The sequence below is a fragment of the Cloeon dipterum genome, chromosome 3 (genome assembly GCF_949628265.1).
Source record: "Cloeon dipterum chromosome 3, ieCloDipt1.1, whole genome shotgun sequence".
Lineage (NCBI taxonomy): Eukaryota > Metazoa > Arthropoda > Insecta > Ephemeroptera > Baetidae > Cloeon > Cloeon dipterum.
Genome location: NC_088788.1, coordinates 9,230,021 through 9,253,326, shown reverse-complemented (window position 1 = coordinate 9,253,326; position 23,306 = coordinate 9,230,021). Strand labels below are relative to the sequence as shown.

At 38.3% G+C, this 23,306-nt stretch overlaps 2 protein-coding genes across 7 annotated transcripts in view; both read left to right on the top strand.

Moving 5' to 3' along the window:
- Hr3 (Hormone receptor 3) overlaps positions 1–16,581 on the top strand; it is an 80,281-nt gene extending 63,700 nt beyond the window's left edge. For 5 of the 6 annotated variants that reach the window (XM_065486351.1, XM_065486352.1, XM_065486350.1 and 2 more), the window contains 9 exons: positions 8,381–8,549; positions 9,079–9,278; positions 10,250–10,597; positions 11,087–11,226; positions 11,285–11,417; positions 12,125–12,349; positions 12,414–12,567; positions 12,626–12,755; positions 13,155–16,581. In XM_065486351.1, the coding sequence (XP_065342423.1) occupies positions 8,381–8,549; positions 9,079–9,278; positions 10,250–10,597; positions 11,087–11,226; positions 11,285–11,417; positions 12,125–12,349; positions 12,414–12,567; positions 12,626–12,731 (1,475 nt within the window). In that variant the 3' untranslated portion in view covers positions 12,732–12,755; positions 13,155–16,581. The remainder of the gene's footprint in view (positions 1–8,380; positions 8,550–9,078; positions 9,279–10,249; positions 10,598–11,086; positions 11,227–11,284; positions 11,418–12,124; positions 12,350–12,413; positions 12,568–12,625; positions 12,756–13,154) is intronic. The other variant, XM_065486353.1, reaches the window with a different exon arrangement.
- Positions 16,582–19,880: 3,299 nt separating this feature from the next.
- Positions 19,881–22,066, top strand: LOC135940343 (zinc carboxypeptidase-like). The gene is made up of 7 exons (XM_065485191.1): positions 19,881–20,096; positions 20,259–20,655; positions 20,734–20,824; positions 21,262–21,404; positions 21,463–21,519; positions 21,576–21,660; positions 21,722–22,066. Exons 1-7 carry the CDS (start codon positions 19,933–19,935, stop codon positions 21,904–21,906), a joined length of 1,122 nt encoding a protein of 373 aa, XP_065341263.1. The 5' UTR covers positions 19,881–19,932; the 3' UTR covers positions 21,907–22,066.
- Positions 22,067–23,306: the final 1,240 nt, after the last annotated feature.

The window sequence follows — 23,306 nt, the reverse complement described above, 5'->3', positions numbered from 1 at the left end:
CTCGGCGCTCGATTAATTACCGTCTTTATTTCTCCGCGTCCGTCTGCATTTAAATGTACAGTATATATATATATGCATATACATATAAAAGCGGAGTAGCGCAGTTAATATAGGCTGCTCGCTCAAAGAGATTAATTTCCGCTCGGTGCTTTAGACGCACCGAAGACGACGCACACGCACACACATTGTTGCCAAAGGAAGAGCAGTAAACACGCTTTTTGTGCCTCCTTTTCGACGCGTACAACGAATTTGTCTGAAATGCGATAGCTCCAAAGCCAGTTCCTTTGCCGCTCTTAATTTTTTCTCCTCGTCTAGGAAGGAGTATAAATATTCCAACTTGTTTTCGTTTATGGCGGTATCGTAAATGAGGAATTCTATCCATGAACTTGTTCCGTTAATTTTTCTTCAATTTATTAGCTTACTATTTAAAATTATTAATATTAAAAGTACAATTTAAATAAAACCTAATACTAAACTAAATTAGCACAATTTTGTTATTCTTATTATATTTATAATATTTTAAAAAAATTTCAATTCATTATAATTTTTTGTGTTATTTATAATGTGTTTTTGTCAAATCATTAAATTTTAACTTAATTTTTCACATCATTTTAATTTATAATAGAAAATTTGGTACATTTAAATTAAATAAATTTTTCTTCTTATCTTTATTTTTCGTTACATTACAGATTATTCTATTAATGATCTCCTCATATAAGGTGTTTGTTTCAGCTATATATTATTGAATTTGAAAAGCGAAAACTTCTTCCGTTCCCTTCCCTATCCACAAATCCACATATGTATAAATCTACTTTATGAACACATGACATGAATGCGAATATAAATCATATCAAAAGAAAATTGAATATATCGGAAATACATTTTTACCACCGGCCAGATTAATGAAATTTACCCAGGCTGCAAGCCGTTAAAATTTCTGAGAAAATCGGCTCAAAGATTGTTATGCTAATCAAGCGGCAAGCACGGCCTCCCTGTTGAAATTCTGGATTTATTTCACTGGATTTATTATTTTGCTCTTAATTTACGCACCGTTGGAAAGATCGCGAAAAGAGGAATAAAAACAAGCGAGAAAATCATTGACAAGCCGATTAATTATCGTATCGGGCAAAATCTCAAATTTAATGCTTGTTAATCCTGATTGGATTACTGTACTTTATAGAGATGAATCATTATTAAAAATTCAAAATAATTCTTCAATGAATTTTATACGAGAGCGAACAATGCAAAACTCTGTTAACTGTTGGCGTGTAATTAACAAGAAAATTTAAATTCCATAAAATGCAAAGAGTTCAAGAGTTCCGCCAGTTCAAAAACCTTCACTCCCACTCGGTTGAAGGCTGAACAAGGCCGGCCAGCAGTTTCGACTTTTGCCCTGGAGACCATTTTTCTCATTTTAAATCTTCCTCAAATTCATTTCCGAAACCCCCCGATAAAATGAAAGAGCCGTTTTCGGGGGTTTGGGTGTAACGGGGTGCGATGGCCAGTTCTCGAGCCGGTGGCAGCGGCGCAGAGGCGCACTATAAATACACCGGTTGGCGGCTCGGCGAGGTCCTTGCTCCCGTTGCTTATCGATCCACAACACCACGTGCTAGTGCCGGAGGTCAGTTACCCTTGCCACACGTCCAAAGCGAGAGAACGAACATCCATCAATCAGCACCGCGCACATCCCTCGCGTCGCGACTTTGTGCGTTGCCCCCGAATTCGGGGTGAACACCCGCCGAACGAACGGACACCCTCTGCACGCCGCTCCCCTCCCGGCCCGAAACGGTGGCGCGGCCAATCGAGTTACAGCAGCCGCGTGGTGCTTGTATGGACGCGCAGGGGCTGTTCAACCCGGAACAATTACGCGCGCGCTTTTCTTTCTTTCTTTCTTTCTTATCTCGCTTTATCGGGCAGAGCGGGAAAATCTTCGCCTTCCCGTGCATACGCATCAGCCTCGCGGAGATTATGATTTTTTTTTGCAACTGTGTTTGCGGACCAAAGTGATATCGGATATTGTGTGATAAGACAAATTGATTCTTAGAAATACGAGAAATGAGGTTGATTGATGACGGGATTTTTAATTAGAAATTCTGAGATAAAAATAGAAATAAATTCGTCTATTGGATTTTTTTTAGATTTTATTTGCTCGATGTTAAATTTTTCCGTTATGTAACTTCATTTCTTGGAAATAAATCCAGCCAAATTAAGAAAAAACATAAAAATGTTAAGGATTTTGAGCTAAAAATATTACTGTTACAAAAAATACTGAAATTTCTTTTTTTCCAGCCTAAATTTCAAAATCTGGCTATCAGGTTTTACTGCTTTCCATCCTACAGTGGCCGTTATTCCTCTATAAACGACTCCAGTTAAAAATCTGGCAATTTTATCTGCTACTAAAATAATAAATAAAAGAAAACGGATTGCAAAAATAACAAATATCCTAAAATTGCCAACAAACTACCACTCGAAAAGACAATTTTCATTCCACAGTTAAACTTTCTCTGTCTGTTTGTCTGGTTGGAGTTTTATCAGTAACAGAAAATTCCGTCATTAATCTATTTGAATTCTCTCGAGATGTAATTCCGATGATCTCTTAGAATTATATGTCGTCAGTTATCGATCCCTGCCAATCAAGTTATTTTTACAGGCAAACAAATATTTAATAATAGAAATTTTCTACTCAAAACTAATTTGGAACAATGTCATATTTTTATAATTTTTCAACCTTCATTCAAAGTTAAGGTGCCGTCTTTTATTAGAAAAAATCTGCAAAGCTGTGAAAATTTTGCTGATGTTAATAACTCTTTGAATGAATCGGGCTTGGAGGAATTCGAGTCTAGTTTAATCTGTCGGTCTGTCAGTGCAAGTGCAGGCCAATACTAGTGAGATAAGCCAGCCAACGTCGAATCTAAACTGGAACTCTGTTACCAACGCCGCCTACGAAAATAACAACTTGACGTTTCAATCCGTTCCAGAGATAAAACGAGAGAGTCCTATGAGCTCTTATCGTTCATTCACTCCCCGCGACAATTGTCTATCAGTTCCCTGTTAATTCTAATTGCAACCAATTTGGCAATTTTCTTTGCCATTTTATTGCTGCTTCAATATTTCTACGAGGATTATATTCGCGAGAAACATGCTCACGAGTACAGTTGGACTAACGTAATCTGGCGAGAAAGCTGAGCAAAACGGTGCTCATGCACGCTCTTCCGTCAGTGCGAAAATAAATTTCACGCACTCCGCCGAGGTTCAGTTATGGATGCCGAAATGTTATTTGTTTTCGTTATTGTTTTTCAAACGGAAATTGCTAAATGCCAAATATATTTTTGTTTTATTTATGTAACGAGTAAATTTCTTTTTTCAAAATCAAATTGCTAGTTGATGTTAGATCTAATTTTATATAAAATGTCTGAATAAGAACTTTGTCTGTAATTACATTATGTCTAGCATGAAGAAATTCTAGATGATAAGGCCGCTAAGAAATTTATTTAAAAAAACAAGTGAAATTCTAAGCAATAAGTTTACTGAAAATAACTTTTAGTTAAAAATATTTCATAAAAATTTAAAATATACAAACCTAGATTTATTTTATTAGGCATACCAACAAAATTAAATGTAAAGTTAATAGCTATAAACATTATTTATTTTTTTAAACTATAACATCTGTTGCATATTAAATTTAAAATTCAACTCATATGCCCAGCGTCCACGTGTTTATGTAAAAAGATCATTAGTTTAAAAAGTCGTGTTTGAGACGGCGTGACATTGATTTTTCCTCCGGTCGCTTCAGGCTCGATCGGCTCCGTTTTTCTTTTTCCGCTCACTCATTAAACGGCCGCGCGCATATATAGTAAAACTCTGCTAGCGGTGCATTGTTGCTTCAGTTATTTCCCTTGCTGTATTTTTTCTCTTTCTCTTCCACTCGTTTTTACGAGCCGTTCCCGCCTCCGTCCGTACGCTTTTCGGTTGGCCCGCCTCTCTCACTCTTTTCTCGAGTCAGTCAGTCAGGTGCCGGCCGCCTTCGAGTTCTCCTCTAGTCAGGTTGAAACGCGAGTCAGGTGCCATCTCGCCATGGGCGTCCTCTCCAAGCGAAGACCAGGTTTTCTAACAATTATTATTTTCTTTTTAATCGAAAATAGACTGGATTTTCATCGGGCCGCTGGGAGATTGTAAAACGGAATAGACTGCTGGTTAAATTTAGTCTTACGCCCCCTGGGATAAGTAATATTTCGGTAACTTTTACTGCTTTGTTTGTTGCTCGCTGCCAACAATGCACTCCTGGAAGTATAAATTTGGTCTTGAGGGGATTTTGTTCGTTTTAAAAATTCCCAAATGCTCAAATTAATTAAATTAAATTGCTGCGCTATTTTTTTTTATTATCTTTGAAGTTCTTGAAATTTCCTTTAATCAGCAATTAGATTTTATAATGGATTTTTTTGGGATTGAATTGTCAAGTAGCAACACGAGCAAACGCTGTTAACAATTTAATTAATCAGCACTCATCAAAAGTACCGATGAGAGCCATAAAATTAAATTGAGATCACCACAATTCCTGGAAAAAAGTAAAGATGCTCTTAATTCCCAGTCGCAAAGTCCGCGTAAATTCTCGCTAATCAGGTGCAATTGTGATAAAAAAAGTGGCGAGTGGTCGGTCGCGAGGGAAGGCTGGAAGGAGTGCGCGCGATTTGCAAGGCGAAATCGCCAATTCCGTCCACGCAATGTGTGGCAAAGAGGCGCAGGGCAATAAACTCGGCGTTCGTTCAGCCCAGCCGCGTTCGGGCTATTGCACACAAACAGAGCGAAGCCGCGCGCGGCGAGAGGGCACTCGCCAAGTGACATCACCGCATTCTTCTAATCCATCACTCGACCGATAAATATTTAATAGAATGTAATAATAGTCATTTTTTTCGCGGCGGCGAGTAATTTTTGCGCCCAACCCTCCCAAAACGGCACCGACAGTTAACATTTGTGCGGTTTAAAGAGCAATTTTTGCGCCTCTGCAATTGGAGGAGGCAGGCTCAAGTGCTTTTGAGAATTGTCTTTAATTTAAATGATAATTTTAGACGGCAATTATTGCAGCATTACGTATTTTATTTTTTAAATTTAAAAGTTCTTCGAAAAATGACAGCAATTTGTGGATTTATTCTTGATCTGATCTGTTGACCCTGAAAATTAATTCATTTATACCTACACTAACCATAAAATAAAACCTGAATATTTAATTCAAATTAAATAAAATTTAGCAGAATATTTCAATTTTGTTTCCTAATCGAGGATCAGAGAACAGGTTATTTTTGGCTTCTGGTATTATTTTCCTGTAATTAATTTAAAGGAAAAAATGCAGAAATGCTCCGTCAAAAATTAAAAAAAAGGTTAGAGTATAAAAGAAATCAATATATCCCTCGTCTCTCTGCTGATGGATCGCATAGTAAGCAGGCAATTAGTCATTCATTAATTCCTTGTGTCATAATTTTGTAACGGCAATTGCGGCAGCGCTCACAGATGAAAATACCGTCCTCTTTGGACCACACACCCGCACCCCAGTGACATTTCCAATTGATGCCAAGAGATCGTCTGCGGCGCTGAGAGAAAGAGAGACGAACCGGTTTTATCCAATTCAATTCATCCCGCGCGCGGCGCGTAATCGATTTTCATAACACAACGCAAATGATCGTTTCGCGTCCGACCCGTTACTCGCGCATTCCGCGCAGCGCAAACACGCACTCGATGATTCCACTCTCTGACCGGACAGATCTAATTATTATTTGCTTCTGTTGAACGCGCAGAAACAACATTGTTGCGACGCAGTGAACATGACTCGCTCTATTGCGCCGCTGCTGACGGGGAAAATGCGCTGTTTGTGCCAAATCTTAATTACGTCATTCAATTAAAAAAGCAAATTAATTCAGAGCCCTGTCAAATAAGGAATTGAGCAATAGCACGAAATTCTAAGACGGTTGGCAGCTGAAACGGGTTGTTTTTGTAGTTTGTCTGTCAGAATGGCAAGATGGCTGTCTTCAGAGTCATTTAAATGATTGAATTTTATCCAAAAACATTTCAATATTGAAAATTAACATTTCCTCGCGGCGGCCATATTTGCTTTGCAGTGTTTAAAATTCCAAGAATTTCTTTTCACCTTTCGCCAGCTTGAAATTTCGCAGATTCTAGCCTTTTCTTTTAATTAAAAACATCTTTCCCAGTTTTTTATCCTTAACGAAAAGAGCTCCTGACGTCTCATTTTTCCTCGGTCGATTATTACGCTTGCACCCCTGGTTATCTAAGGGTGGCTGCGCTCTTCAGCGTCCGCAGCGAAAATTAACGCTCGAATTTCCCCTTTCACGCGCGCGGAATTAAGTCTCCGTCTGGCAAATTCAGGCTCCGTTCGCCCATAGCCAACCCGGAAGCCTCGTTTTTGTTTCCATTCCGTCTTTTACGGCGGCCGTGCACTTAAGGAGCCAAATTGCAGATCCTATCTACCAAGCTCACAATTTCACCCCTGTTCCCGCCCTAATCAGATTTTCCGCGGCGAGGGAGAAAGGGAGACACGCCCTGTGCTTTTCCTCTTCCGTATATTTAGCCGGAGATTTATGGACAATTATTTAAATTGTTGCCAGAAATGGTGTTTCGGCTATTTTTGGTAAAAAGTCGATTTTTATATTCCTTCTCTATTTCTACGTTGTTTTTTTATTATGGCAGCAATGAAGGTTGAAAAATTAATTTGAATCAAATTTAATCAAGTCAATAAGTGAAAAAACGGCATTAAAAGGAAAGATAAATTTAAAAATTTATTTAATTTAAATAAATCTGCATTGCTGACGTGAGTGAGAAAGAACAGTAAAAAAATGAGCAGAAAATAAAATAAAATTAACAGTAGCATTTTACGCGGGGGAGTAAGGGGAGGCGGGAAGGTCGCGTCCCTGACGCCACCTGACAATGAGCGAGGCGTGGCCGCCCCCTCGTCAAACGGGCGGCCGCCTCCGGCCAGGGCCCGTTAATCAGCGGTTTTTCTCTCTCTTTCTTTCTTTCTCTCCGTGCATCTCTCTCTCTCGCTCGTCCGCTAGTCGGTTGTTCGTTCGTTCGTTCGTTCTCCGGCGGCGCGGGTTCACTCGGTCGGTCCTTCACCCGCGACGTCACGCATGACACCGCGGTGACGTCACGTGCACAGCACGTTGCCAACCAAAATAACAAGAGTTGGTTACCCTCGGGCTCGGCAGCGTCCGCGCCGCTTCGGCTCCGCGCACCAAAGGGTTAAATTTCGCTCGCTGATTCAGAGCCGGCTGCTTTTTCGCGATTGAGAGGCCGCGTGCCGCGAACGGGGGATGCTGCTGCTGCTGCGGCTTTCGCTTTCTTCCGAACGCGCGTTGACTCGTTCCCAAAAAAATACTGTGCTCTGCCTATAGCCGCTCTCGGACCGTCACGTGCGGAAATCGTGAAAGGGAAATTAATTTGTTGCTGCTGGTGATAAGATTTTTATATCGAGATTTAATGCGCGGTTGTAAATGTCAATATTTATCTACAGATTTCATCAAAGAGCTTTGACATGCTGATCTTTTGTGAACAGAAAATTAAGGAATTTTGCTTAAATATTTGTATTTATATTTTTAAACTTGACTTTTCACGCAAAGTGGAATACGTTATATGTAAAAAAATTTATTTATTTAAAGAACCTGAGCTTGGTGACGTGGTATTTAAATTTTGTATAAAATCAAACTTTCTCTTTTTCCAACAGCACTAAAGAGTACAAAAAAATATTCTGATTGCAGAAAATTTTTAGTTAAAATAAGTTAAATAGCAGTAAAATAAAATACTCTTAATTTTTACTCTTCAAAAAATTTATGTTTCTTGTTTATTGACGTTTTATTCTTGTTTTTCCAAAATATCTATTTTAAATTTAATTAAAGAAGCCTCTTTTATTTTCTTAATCAATCACAAAGTTGTGTAAATAAACATTTATTTCTTAAGGTACCGTAATAGTATAATTCTAACCTAACAAAAATTTATTTGGAGGTCGAAAATCGTTTTACACTTTATTAAAAAAGAGGTACTTCATCTCCCGAATTTAAAAGCCAGAAAAAATAATCTCTCTCAGAAGATTAAGCGGACATCAACGTAAAATACTCCTGAGACAAGTTTCAGTTTGCTTTATGAATTATAAATATCCCTCCAAGTTTTGACAGTAATTTTCCCAACTTTCGCAATGACTGTCCCCGTTCACCGGCCCCCCGCAATATTAATCTGATGGCAAATAAATTTATCGCACTTTTCGAATCTCTCACGCATCCATCACGGAAGAGTCGTTGAACTCGTCCACCACGCGGCAGCAATTATTGCCGTTGGCCACCGCAGTGTTTTTATTTGCTCTGTGTCTCTGTTGCAGCCGTCAAATTCGGACGAATGTCCAAAAAGCAGCGCGAAAAGGTGGAGGATGAGGTGCGGTTTCACAGGGCGCAGATGCGTGCCGCCAGCGAAACAGCGCCCGACAGCTCCATGTTCGAGCAACAACAGCCCTCATCGTCTGACCAGCTGCCTTCCTATTCTTCAGGAGGGTAAGAATTTAATTCATTTTAAATTATTAAGATATTTAAAAAAAATAAAACTCGTAAATTGTTTTTTGCATGCTTTATACCTCAGCAACACACTAGACCCCTCTTGGTTGCCTGGAGTCTTAAATTTTCAACTTCAGTGACCAAAATTAGCGCCTTTATTGAAACTCCAGCAATGAGAGGAGGATCAAGTGTGGGGTTTTGGACTGTAAATTGCCTAGTAATTTTTTCTAGAGGTCTCTTTTCACTTTCCTTATTTAAAAATTGCTCTAAAAGAATTTATGTTATGATTTATTTTATATATTAATGTATTTTTTTACAATTTTTAATAATTTTCAACGCAGTTCCATAAAAACAAAAATCACAGAGACCAATTTCGAGCGGAGCTGGTTCCGTTTTACGGCAAACCGCAGCGGCGGCAGGCATCATTTCCGCGAGCCCCATAATAACGCGAAAGTCAACAACGCGTGCGTTGCACCGTTGCGGAAATTATGATTGGAAACTAAAATAGTGGAAATTGGTCGGTCGGCAGGTACCAGTACAGCAACGACCTGAGCACGTACACGCCGAACGGCTATGTGTTTACGAACACGCCGCCGCAGACCGGCATGGGCTACGATATCAGTGCAGACTTCGTGGACAGCACCACGACGTACGACCCGCGGCCCGCCAGCTCGACGCAACTAGACCAGATCGCGGACAGCGCGCTCATTCCAGCCGCCAACACCACTGGTGAGGCCCCAAAATGATCCAATTTATTGATACACACGATTTTCACTGGGGGGAGATTCCACGCGCGATTCCACAGCACCGAGTGAATTTCCGCTGCTCGATTTCGTTTTTTCTTCTTCTTTTACTTGGTAACAAAAATTAATAATTCTCTATCGCACTGTTTGGTGCACCAATCTGTGTTTGAATTTGATTTTTTTTTCTTCCAGAAAGCACTAGTAATATAATTTAATTTTCCTTAGTTTGTGGTTGAGTCACTTTCTGGCAATTCCATATTGCTTCAAAAAGGCCAAACGAGCACGGTTTTCCTCTGTTTTTCTTTTGTTCTGTTTCCCATCGTCCGCGAGTCTTGTGTCGCCAAATTACGGCTCTCATTTCTCGCCCCCATCCTCACGCATTTACGATGATTAGGCATTGTTTTGTTTTATTTTGCGTTTTCACTCACACGCCGCAATCATGGTGTTCTCTCTCGCTCTCGATCAGCTGAGAACTCTTTTCGTTTCTCCCTTCTTTATCTTGCATGCTCACCTCTGTGGTTTTGGTTTCTCAATTATTCACGCTGGGCCGTTTCCACGTGTAATTAACTCTGGTAAAAATGGCAAAATTGGAGACGAATCGGCATAAAATCACGAATTTAACTACTAACTAGCCAATCAATGATATTTCTAGACTAAAAATTATATAAACTAGCTAAGAAACGGAAGAAATCCTTTGATTTTCCAATCCATTTAACATGTTTAGTAAATATAACGAATTTTTATTAAATTTCAAAAGACTTGCATGAGGCTAAAAAAATTTATTTTAACTATAAAAATAAATTAGACCATTTTTTATCATTCCAGCTTAAAAATTACAGTAGTTTTATTAAAAAATCCGATTCGTTCTCAATTTTGCCGTGTGAAAAAGTGTGTTTGGGCGTGTGGCGGGGGTGGCACACTAAAACGAACTTGTCCCTGAACTTGCTGGTCCGGCAGCCACGGCGGGTGCCAAGTGCGAGGACGACGGAGGCGGCGGCGGCGAGCGGAGCCAAGTGACCCGGCTGGGGCAGGAGGCGGGGTCGGGGGCGGCGGGGGCGGCCGCCGGCATCAAGCAGGAGTCGCTGGAGCAGCCGCTGGGCAGCACCGCGTCCAGCAACTCGTCGTCCAGCAACTTGAACAATAACAGTAGTGGCGTGCCGCCGGTGTCGGGGGGCTTTGTAGATAGTACCACTTTCACCTCGAGACAGCAGCAGCCGCAGCAGCAGCCCTGCCTCGGGCCCCAGCAGCCGCAGCAGCAGCCGTCGCAGGAGCAAGAGGACGCCGCCACGCCCCTTGTGCATCCCAGTAAGAATTTCTCTGTCGCCGTCTCCACGGGGTTCCGAACGCACACACACTGGACCCCCGTTACCGGACTGGAAGTCACGACTCCAGTGGCTGAAGGGGGGCTCTGTGTGTGATTATTGAAATTTCGGAACCCTGAGTTTCGACAGCTTGAAACCCAATTTATATTCACTGCCCTCTTAATTTGTTTCCCTTGGTAAATAGTGCGTGTGTGTATGTTTGTGCGATTTTGATTTTGCAACTGATGCATGCTTTTCTGTACAAAACCTTTTTACTTCCTCTTCTTCTTCTAACTCCATTTTTTGCATCTCATTTTATCGCTCATGCTGGACACACGAACAGACACCATAAAGTGGCGTTCAAACACGAGAAATATATTTATTAAATATATATATTATTCGATGTTGTTGTTGTGCGTTTTGCCTGCTGAATTTTTCGCTCGCTTCGTCCTGGCACGTGGAAATCTAATATCGCGACTCCGCGACCTTGCAGACCCGGTGCAGATCTCAGAGATGCTGTGCACGACGATTGCCGACGCCCACGCGCGCACCTGTCTTTACAGCATGGACCGCATTCAGGACACGTTCCGCAAGCCACACGACCCCCACAAGGTCATCTTCTACAAGAACATGGTACGGGTAATATCCCTCGTGTCCACCTCGGACAATTCTAATTAAATTTAATCCACAGGCGCACGAGGAACTCTGGCTAGAATGCGCCCAGAAACTCACCACCGTCATTCAGCAAATCATCGAATTTGCCAAGATGATACCTGGCTTCATGAAGCTGTCACAAGACGATCAGATCGTTTTGCTAAAAGCAGGTACGTGATCTTTTTGTAACTGTATGAAATTTGACGTAAAATTGATTTTAAAAGCAGGGATAAACCTTACAACAAGCATTGATACTGGAAAATCCTGATAAATCATAAAAAAATTCCTAAAGACTCAGTTAGAGCCAAATTAGATCTAGGCAACGCTGCAAATTTTATTTAAAAAGTTCTGCTAAGTTAAAATAATGATGAGGACTGTCTCCCAACTTGAAGTCTTGATTTATTTGACAAAAAAGAGTTTATCTAAAAGGTGTCTCGTCAAGAGGAATCGAAAACTGCAAACTAAATTTGGAAAAGTGCTTACAATTTTGGAAAAATTGGCAAAATATTAATTTTATTTGTAGGAATAACCTCTTTTGACTATTTAAAATTATTCACAATTATTAATAATTGCACAAATGTGATCAATTTCTTGCTGTAGCCAGCAATTCCGATAATTTTGAATTGTTGCTCTAAATAAAACCACTTTTAAAAGGGTGTTTTTACGTCGAACATTTTAAGTATGCAACCTCTTTGCACTGAAGTCCTGCCGGTTGCATAGTTCCAGTTAAAATAAAAATCATTTCTCATTATTTGGCTTATAGTTTTAATGCTAAACAAAAATAATAAAAACAGATGCAAACAGTGTCAATGCTGATTAAAATCTTCTGATTAAAAAAATCACTATTTACCATTTTTCTTTTTCTTGGGAAATGCAGGTAGCTTCGAGTTGGCTGCACTGAGGATGAGCCGTTACTTCGACGTAATCTCAGGCTGTGTTCTTTACGGAGACACCATGCTGCCTCAAGACGCCTTTTACACCACAGAAACAACGGAAATGAAGTTGGTGACCAACGCCTTCGAGCTGGCCAAAGCCGTGGCCGAGCTCAAGCTAACAGAAAACGAACTTGCGCTCTACTCTGCCTACGTCCTGCTCTCCGGAGGTAGAATTAATTCGAAATTTAACCCTCGGATGGTCCAGACTGATTCGTATTTTTGTTTTCGTAGATCGACCGGGTCTGAAGGGAGTCGCGGACATCAACAAACTGAGCCAAGCGGTCTTGCGGGCGCTGAAAATGGAGCTCGAACGCAACCACCGATTACCACTCAAAGGGGACGTCTTGGTCGGCGACGCCCTCATGGCCAAGATGTCAGAGCTTCGGTAATTTTTTAATTGGTAAAAATTAAAACAACAATGCTGAATTTTAACGTATTTGCAGAGAGCTTAATTTGCTGCACATGGAAGCTCTGGCCAAGTTCAAGCGAACCACGCCGCACCTCGAGTTCCCTGCTCTGCACAAGGAGCTTTTCTCCGTGGATAGCTGAGCATCCGTGGAATAAAGAGCAGAGGTAGGTATCTTTTCTTTTGTTCTATCCAGGAGCCGTTTTATTGATCAATCCCAGCGGGGACCAGATTCGTGCGACGCGCAGATATGGCATCTGGTGAAGTATGGCGCGAAAAAACTGTGACGTGGAAATTCGCGAAAAGAACGAAGTTTTCGTCAATATTGTGACATAAGTTGCATTACTTGTATTGATTGTGTCTTTTGTATCGTTAAAACCACCTCTTGACACTCCCGGAATTCAAAGAGAGCTTTTTGTTTCACACATTCAGACGCCATCTTGGATCTGCGCAGTGCGAACCAATTTAATCGCACATCTGGATCCCGCTGATCAATCCCTCGGTCCCGGATCTGATTTTAACTCCTCCCATTTTATCTTAGTCTTAATTGTGCGAAATCCCGGCAGGTTCCAACATCAGACGAACCAATCAGCATCAGTTTTGCAACAAAGAATGTGTGAAGAAGAAGAAGACAGAAGAGTCACACTACAATTTATCACGCCGTTTTATGATTTGTGAAAAATCGAATGATTGTATCAAACTAATACCTGCCAGACTTGTACACGCATAGACACACAAACCCCCAAAAACAGACTCGGGAGCGCCCATTCCTCGGAGAATTTGTACTGACGACGAGAAAAGGTTGATTCGCCCTACACTTAGTTAAGGAAAGATTTGTTTGTTGTTTGATTACAAAGTATAATTGGTTATATTGGAAGATATACTCACACTCACTGAAACACACACACACGCGATCTACTTTTATCCTTACATAAGGCTGGATTCAAGGAAGCGACGCCGGCCGAGCGCGATCGAGTTCTCGCGCGCGGCGACCTTCGATCAGGGAAACAGAATTGTTGATGTTAATTAAATATACACTGTTGTTGCTGTAATAATAATACGCCAATAAGGATCAATATGTAAAATAACGCGCGAGATACAAAACCACACACAGGAGAGGATCCCCGATTTTTCACGATTGGTTTTTCCACTCACGTGACGAGACAGAAGCAAGCACAATATTCGTACATAAACAAACACACGCAGATATAATTGTTTAAACAAACTACCGATGCCGTTGAGAGAAAAGTGTATATTCAATAGAACTGAGACTTAACAGAGAAAAAATTGACGATTGCTGCTAGGGCCACAAAGTAGAATCGAGTATTATTATTATTATTATATAACCCGCGCGCGGAGAAATTTACACAATTTAGAACTGGACTTGCATTGATGATGTAAAGAATTAACTAGATTCAGATTAAAACAAAGAAAACGCGAGCAACAAAAATATTATTAAATTAAAGTTTGCCTTATTGTAGATGTTGTACGTCGTTTTTAAAAGAGAGAAATTCGCACTGGATGACGAGAGGTGATTGAACAAACAAACAAACAAACAAACAAACAAAACAAAAGACGTGGTGGTGTGTTGATTCTCTCTGCGGAGGACTTATTAATAACAATAAGTGTGTCTTATTCAGAAAAAAAAATACAAATAAAAACATGCACTCGTGTAATCTCTATACAAAATACGGATTGCTGGGCGGGCAATGAGGCAAAAATTCAGATAATAATATTTCACAAACACACACATGAACACACTACTATTAAATCTACTCAAGATAAACACGCTAATTAATTCATTACTGTATAGCGGAATTTCATGAGATTATTACCGAGAGTTGTTGGAGATACAAATTAATGGAAAAAATTAACAACCCTGCTACTCATGTAAACGAAAGACGCGCTCTTCTATCTCCTCTCATTAACCCTGGGGGGCGAAAAAGCAAGCACACACACTCGTAAATTAGATTAACTAGACGATTTGTATATGTACACACCGAAAGAAAGAAAAAAAAGATAACAATGTAATGTGCCCACGCAGTGTAGTGAATCAAAATTGTCACACTTGTTGAGAACGAAAAAAAATCGAGATCCTTGCCCAGAATTTTGTCTCCTTTTTCGGTTTTGCACGTACAATATATTACAAACATCCGAAGGACCAAGCCACACAAAAGACGAGAGCAGGATTTTTTAATTATCACCCAGTGTGTGTTCAGTGCGAGGCGGAAATTTTGTCTGGACGGAACGGGGCTTGTTCAGTTTTTTCCACGTAAAAAAAATGAGAGTATAGTGGCCTTCAAAACCAGAGTTTTGTAACAAACGCGTTTCGATCAGTTACCGCGACGACGCTTTTTCACCTTTTCCATTTTGCATACAAAAAGAAAGGATTAAAAAAACACGCGACTCTTCTTTAACACTTTTTCTCCATTTCGGATTGCTTGGTCCTGGTTTTCGTTGGTGATTTTTATGAGCATAAAAATGAAAACTCTCAGTACACACACACACACACTTATAAACTAAACACGTATAAATTAAAAAGGAGAAACACACCCACTCACGCTGTGTAATCCAGCAGACAAATGGTTAATTAATGAATTAAAGTATACACACACGTATAATATATATTTACAATTTTCTCGTGGATGAATGCTGCGCTGAAAATGATTTTTCCGGTGTAAATGCTGTCTGTTCGCTCTTAAACCTTAGGAAAATGTTCATTACTAACCTCTGCTATTAATTAATAAGTAATTGTTTAATTCTATATAAATATTATAGTTAGACACGAGAAAACAGAAGAAAAAGAAACAGAGATGAGATGATTTGTTGTTTTTATGTAATGTTGTTATGGAAATGATAATGAGTTAAATATGATTAATTATGCTGCGCATTGTGTTGTGATAGACACAATTCGGTTCGGTCTTAAGTGCTTTTGGACTCCCGCCGTCGTTGCCGTTGCCGCGACTTGAAATCGAACTCGAATAAGTGAACCTGGAAGTGAAGAGGAATTGAGGGGAGTCCAGAAGGTGACAAGAAGTGAATTAAAAAGAAAAAGTAAATTTGGATTTTACTGGTACCTGCTCTAATATGATGAAGATGATGACGTTGGATTTGCGTTAATTCTTTTTTAATTGATTAGCAAAGCTTAATTGTGTTCTGTGTAATTTTAATCGTAACAAGTTTTTTATGTATATCCGCGAGATGATTACGTTAAAATGGCAACTTTTGCTCTAGTGTGATTGATCCTCGTAGCGAAATTGTGTATAGACAGGAAATTCGGTGTCCATGTTTCTCCATCCAAGTCATCAGTTGTTGTTATTATTGATTATTATTATTTTTTTTTAAGAAAAACTTAATTCCCAAAGCGAGGTAACCAACACGCGCGTTAAACCGAAAATCATCATCTCACATATTAAACGGAATAGTTGAAAATGATAGTAAGCTTAAGTGAAAATATTTTACACACCACAATAACATAATTATACATGCAATTTTTATTTACTCTATGGTTAACTCGGTTTCTTTTTTTCGAATTGTGCATCCAAAATTGTATCGAGAATTTTTACTTAAGATTTTGCGTGGCAGAGAAGAAGAACAGAGCAAACACCACGATGTCTCCTCTCATTTCAGATTTTGTAATAGATTTTTAACATTTAAGCGAGACCACATACACACAAACAAACAAACAAACAAACACACTCGTACACACATGTAAACCGCGAGCCAAAATACCAAAGGTCCCGATTCAGCCCTGGCGGCTGCCAACTTGAGTAAACGCAGGACTTTTGCTACCTTGGCTCGTGGTGCGACGTCATAGAGGAGGAACATGAATTTATTATAACTTATCGGTTGTGGGCAAGGTTGGTTATTTATTCTCTCTCACCTCTCTTTATTCACTTTCTCCTATGATATAGAAACTAAAACTATAAATGTTGCTGTATGTATAAGAGAAAGCATTCTGGGACATTTCATTAAAGTGGTATTTTGGCTAGATCTTGACTTGTTTCATTTGTTGTAAACAGTGCTCTCCCTCGATATTGTTGCAGCCGCTGGAATCTAAAAGAGCAACAATGTGTAATGCTGTTTTTATTTATATACAGCCAGAAATTTCAGCGAAAGGAAAATAAGAAATTTATCAAAAAAATGGCTGTATTCGGGCTATTGATTTATCCACTCAGCATATCTAGTGACAACCTCATATTCTTGCTTCTGATTTGGCGTAACAGTTTATTTTTTTACTAAAGTATTATCAGTTTATGGAGTCTTTTTACACACTATGTTGTTTTTTTTTATAAAAACATGAGATGATTATACATGACATGATGTGCACAGGCTATTTAAAATAAATATAAAATATCGATTTCAGTCATGAATCGAGGGACGAAAAGGAGGGATAACACCTGACGATAAAACATTAGAGGCTATACATATAGATAATACCTCCTCTATCATCAATTTTACAACCTTAAGACAGCTCATAGAGGAGTGATACATTTTATTATTTATAATCCATGACGCCATCAAATCTTGGTAAGAATTGGAGACGGAGACAGCCTGAATAACGCTTATTTCAAGCATTGGTTGCTCATATTTGTTAGCGTACCGGATAAATATTTAATAGTTTTTTTATTATTTCGTGTTTTTTTATTTTTTTTAACTTTAAAGAGATAAGTTTTACACCTCAAAATTGTAACAATACATAAATTTATAAAAATTAAAGATTATATCACATTTTTTACAATTAAAAGTTTAATTATGGTTTAATAAAAAAAATCTAACTAAATTTAAAAAAATATATTAGGTTAAATAAAATTTGACTATTTTTTTGTGCGGTCAAGGTGATAAAATCTAAATAATTTAGGACTAGAAATACAAATAACAGAAGCAACTATTGAAGCTCTGGTTTCATGGGAGCACAATTAATTTAAATTTAAACTTCCTGACCATGTACAAGCAAAAAAGATCCAGTTTCATCGTCGGTGTTTTTCTGATTTTTTAACCTCTGCTCAGCACATTTCGTGTGGGTTGTGAGCTCACTGGGTCCTAGGTCCCCATAACACCGCCAAGCGGATAACATGGGACCCGAGTGGCCGCAGAGGAGCTTTTGGGCCCAATTTGGCCAGCTTTTATTGAAATGCCAGATATTTGTCCGTAAAGCCGCTAAAAAGGAGCGAAAACCAGCAAGTGCGAGTCCAACACCATGTCAAACTTGGCACAACGTGGAGCCGGCAAGAATTTAACCAAAAATACTCTTTTTAGCATTATCTTAATAATAAAGATACAGCGCGAAAATTGAGTTTTTATAATTAACTACTTTCCTATATTTGAAGTTTTTTGGGAAATCTTGAATATTTAATTTCAGGATTTTTTATATTTCTCCAAATTGGCCGTAGAACAAAAATTATGATATTGTTAGAACTCGTCTCCTCAAGAGGAACGTCTTATTGGAAATCAAATAAGAAAACGAATAATATTTAAAAAAAATTAAAATTTTGACTCTGAAATGATTTAATAAAAATAAATTTAAACACTATAATAATTTCTCAAATTTATCAAGTAAAAATTTTTTGAGAGAAATATGGGTTAGTTTTTGTTAAGGTGTGTCTCCAAAATACAACAGAAAAGTATAACTGCTCTCCCTTTTATTTTTAGTTTCAATCAAGATAAAAAATATAGGCTAATTTCTAGCTACGTGATTTTCCATCTGCGCACGCAAGACTAAAATTCATTGACAGCAAACATATAATATATAACCACCATGGTCAGAGTAATCATTTACACGCACACGTCATAATGATGTGATAATTTGCTGTAAGACTTGACTACTGTGATGCTGATTTTTAAAATTAATATTCATCGGTAAAAATTACAAGAAAAAAAATTCAGAGAAATGTCAGCTTTAATTTAAACTCGTCCCGAAACTAAAATTCGCATCTATAGGAAAATTTCCAGGGAAAGCGGCACAAAAATTTATCTGGAAATATAAAGACAATATAGTTAGAACGAATTAAAACGGATTGAAGTAATTTTCCTTGTGTGTGTAGAACCTTGAAATATTTCACCTTAGCAACAAAAAGAGGCTAAGATAAGAGAGAGAGAAAATAGCATCTCGAGATTACACAGCTCCGACTGGTCGGGCTCCAAAGACGAAAGTTGCCTCGACGGAAAATCTTTAAGTTTTTGCACACGGCTTTAGGATTTTCAACCGTGTGCAAATTTTCAGGAACGGCCAGCTAGGTTTAACTCACTTTCAGCCATCGATAATTTTAATCTTTAAAAGTGGTAGTGGCGATTCTTCTGAATATGTCCGTACCTGCTGCACACGACACACTTAATATTAATTATGAAACTTTTTATATCTTTCATGATTTGAAATAATTTTTAAAAGCAGATCTTCTTTTGACCATCAAAAGAGAAATGCTTAGAATTTTATATCAATAGAAAATCTCATATTACATTTTTAATAATTTTACGCTTGATGATATTTATTTTGCTTGATAAAATACAATACTTCTGCAGTGTAAAACTTAGAATTATACTGCGTCAAGAAATGGAGAAAGGTGGAGTGAAACAAAATGCAAAATTAATAAGTTATATGCTAATTAACTTCCTATTATTATATCCCTATTATTATATCCCTGATATAATAATACACAAAATTGAAAGATATGCCTATCCTTGTATGATTTACTATTGCAAATTTACTGCAGCAGCTAGAATATATTTACTAAAATGTGACGCACACAATATTTTGAGTTAGGAAATATGACCATTAATTCATACATAAAATTTATTCAAAATGCATTATACAAATTAAAAAATATTAAATTTAATATCGAATAGAAACGCATGGGAGGAGTCATGATTATAAACTTAATGAATGATTTTCAAATTTTCATTAGTGTTTCAGCATCAGTAAAATTAGTTGAAAATTTCTTAAATTAATTGCAAAGGCCATTATTAAATAAGTTTCACCTTTAAATAATTAAATAACCTGAAAAATGCATTTAATTTTATCAGCAGAATTAAGTGGTATAAATATAATCTCGACTTTAGCATTAGTCTGACAGAAAACCTCAGTAGCGGGGATGAACGAAGAGGTATAAAAGAGATGCAACCGAGAACCTCTCTCCCAGTCAGATTTTCAGCCCGAATATTTAGTCTTGACGCAGCATGAGGTCGCTATATTCGATCGTATTTCTAATGGTTTTGGGCTCTGCCCTGGCCTACAAAAGTTATTCAGGGTAGGATATCTGGAAAAAAAATTCCTAGAAGGAAAAAAATGTAAAAATCCCCATTCTCAGGTACCAAGTGCTGAAGACGGCTCCCTTGACCGCAGCCTCCATGCCGTACATCAACAGGTTGAGCAAGCACTTTGACTTCTGGGGCACCCCTGGCGTCGGAAGGCCGGCCACCGTGATGGTGTCCCCTGAGCAGGCGCCATTAGTGGTTGCTGCCTTCAACAGGATGCGAATTTCGCACGAAGTCTTGATTCCTGACCTTGGACCGTAAGCTTTCATGCTTTTTTCTATTCTCATGCAATTCAAAAAATTGTTAAAACAAATATTAAAAAAATCTTTAATGCTTTTCATTCGCTCTAAATCGAGGAAATATAATATTAACCTTTTTACCCTTGAAAATGATTTATAATTTAAATTCTTTACGCCCAGGGAAGTCGAAAGGGAACGTTTAGAACGTGAAGCCCTGCTGGAGTTGGCCCACCCTATGAAGCCTCGAGAGGCCGTGTACGATCGATACTTGAGCTGTCAAGAAATCCATCATTACATGAGAGATTTGTCAGCTGCCTACCCTGAAATCGCCACCGGAATAGTTTTTGCCAACGGCACCGAAGGACACAAGGTGAAAGGAATCAAGATATCGAACGGAAACGCTGGCCAGAAAGCTTTGTGGTTCGACTGCGCAATCCACGCCCGCGAATGGATCACACCGCCTGTCTGCCTGAGGATCATCGACGAGGTCATCGCCGACCCTGCCCTCAGGGACTTGGCTGACTGGTACATCCTTCCTGTTGCCAACCCTGATGGATATAATTATTCCATTACCACCGTGAGCAAAATTGAATAAAATAAAAATGATTAATTTTATTTTTTTTTATTTATTTTTTTTTTTTTTTTTGATAAATAGGATCGCTTCTGGAGAAAGACCCGCAGCCCAAATCCAGACCCCAACTGCCCTGGCACTGACCCCAACAGGAACTTTGACTTCCTCTGGGATGGTTAGTAATAAATATTGTCAGTTTTGATTTCCAAATTCAATTATTAAGATTTGTATATGCGCAGCAGATTGATTTTTTTGATTTACTATAAAATTCATATTTCACTGCGTAATTAAAATGCTAAGCAGAATTGTAATTGTATAATATCTACACGAGAATTGCTATAAATATGCAATATAAACATCATTATATCAAGCGTAGCTTTTTTCAGATAAACGAGCTGGTTATGTTTATATTAAAAATGTATGCAAAATGTTAAATTCAATTTATTAGAGTTATCATCCAATTATAATAAAATAAAAGTAAGTATCCTAAATAATTAATAACTATATTTACTATTTAAATTTAATGATTTTTTTTATAATTTTGACGTTTCAACATAATTAATTTGATTCATTCTAATGTACAGGTTTACTTTTATATGTTTATTTTTGTAGCTGGCAATCCCACTGACTACTGCTCCGAAGTTTATCCAGGAACCAACGCCTTCTCTGAACCTGAAGTCTCTGGTATTGGCAACTTTATCGTGGATATTGCCGACAGCCTTGTACTCTACGTCGCAATCCACAGTTACGGAGAGGTTAAACTCTTTTTCTAATTTAAATGTAATTTTAAAAATTTTCCGATTTTAATTCCAGCAAATTCTCTATCCCTACGGCCACACCGTCGAACCCGTTCCTAACGTTGACCAGCTGGTAAAATATTCTCTATCATCTAATTCATAGATTTAAATTCTCTTTTTTTAAACAAGATTGCTGCTGGAACTGCATCTGCCGACGCCATCGCTGCCGTGGCCGGCACCACGTACACCGTTGAGAACTCTGCCGCTGGCCTTTGTAAGAAACACTTGAGAAACTTTGAGTATTAACTGTAATACAAAATAAATTTCATTGCCAGACTTCACGCACGGCACTAGCGGCGATTTTGCTTACGGAATAGGCGCCGTTCAGTACGCGTACACCTACGAGTTGAGTGGCGGCGGATCAGCGGGTTTCGACCCTCCTGCCTCCCTCATCCAGCCCGTCGTGGACGAGGTCTGGCCCGGCATCAAGGCTCTTGTCGATTACGTTCTTGCAAACTAATTTAGAATTAAGTTTTGCAAACCGGCTGTGATATATTTAATTGGTGTCTTTTAACAAATATATTTCATTGTTCAGCACACCTGAACATCAAGAAAATATGTATTTGTAATAATTCGCATATTTTTTCGTCAAAAGTGATTGTAAAGTTTGAATATAATAAAATATTCAATAATTTACAAGAAAAATGTTTTGTAATTCCCAAATCGTGTTCGCTCACTGTATTATTAGATGTATGCGAACACCAGACATATATTTAGGATGGCTCAGTAATAATTTTTTCTTCTCTCGCAGACCTTAAAAAATATAATTTTCCAATTATAAGATTATAACACATGAAAAATCAGTCCTTCAAAATTCCTGCGCCCTGTATAATTATATTATTTTCCTCCTAATTAACAAATATATGTGTGGAACGAATAAAAATTTAAAAAAATAACATGAGAGATGTTTTTCTCTGATATTGGTCTCAATTCCAAATAAAATTTATTTTGCTCATTATTATTTTTCCTATTGCGATCAGAGCTGTATCATCGAGTAGTGGAGGTAAATATTTAAATATGCCACCTGCACTTCAACACTGCCCAGCGGCACAGTTTCCTCCGTTGAGCAAGGCGTAAGTGATAGCCAGCGTTTGAGTCACTCGCACTGACGTTACGAGTCCACTAATAATCAGGTATGGGAGAATGGGAGGGTTGCGAAAGCACTCGGACTCGCTTTTTTCTGGTTGCTTCTTTCCAGCATGCGTGAATGAATTTCACGGGACGAATGTCAATATATAGCGTTTCAATAAAAGGTTTCGTTGCTACGCCAACCATGTGTGTGATGGTTCTTTCTGACACTGAGGCTTTGTGAGTTAGTGCTTTATAGTTTGCTTAGATCACTCATGATAAGAAAAACTCCATTGTTTATTAGCTGGAGTACATGTTCTGATAAAATTTAATTTAAATCTCTGGTAGAATTTTTATAGGGTTTCAATATTTATTTTTAAGGATTGGATTTGATTGGTTCTTTTAATATACAAAAAATTGTCTTCTGATGATATTGACCTGCTAAATGATTCAATTTTGAGCAAAATGTACTAAATTATTTATTAATTACAGTATATTGCTAAAATGATAAATCCTCCAAGAAATTAATCAATTAACCTTGGTGCAAAATTAATCTTCAAATAACAAGTCTGGTTAAGACCTACTAAAATGGTACGCAATTAACACCTGAAAATGTCTCGCCGTAGCAACAGAGCGACGTGGAGATAAGGGACAGAAAAGCAGCTCCGACTGGTTGGGCTAGAATGACTACAGTTTCTCAACGAACAATATCAAAGTTTTGCACACGGCTTTCAGATAAAAAAATCCGTGTGCAAATTTTAAGAAACGGCCTGCTAGGCGTCAATATAGTTA

Coding starts and splice junctions, on each gene's coding strand:
- LOC135940343 (XM_065485191.1), top strand. CDS start 19,933: ATGCCGTACATCAACAGGTTGAGCAAGCACTTTGACTTCTGGGGCACC. Junction 20,656..20,733: donor ATAATTATTCCATTACCACC/GTGAGCAAAATT, acceptor TTTGATAAATAG/GATCGCTTCTGGAGAAAGAC. Junction 21,405..21,462: donor CAATCCACAGTTACGGAGAG/GTTAAACTCTTT, acceptor TTTTAATTCCAG/CAAATTCTCTATCCCTACGG.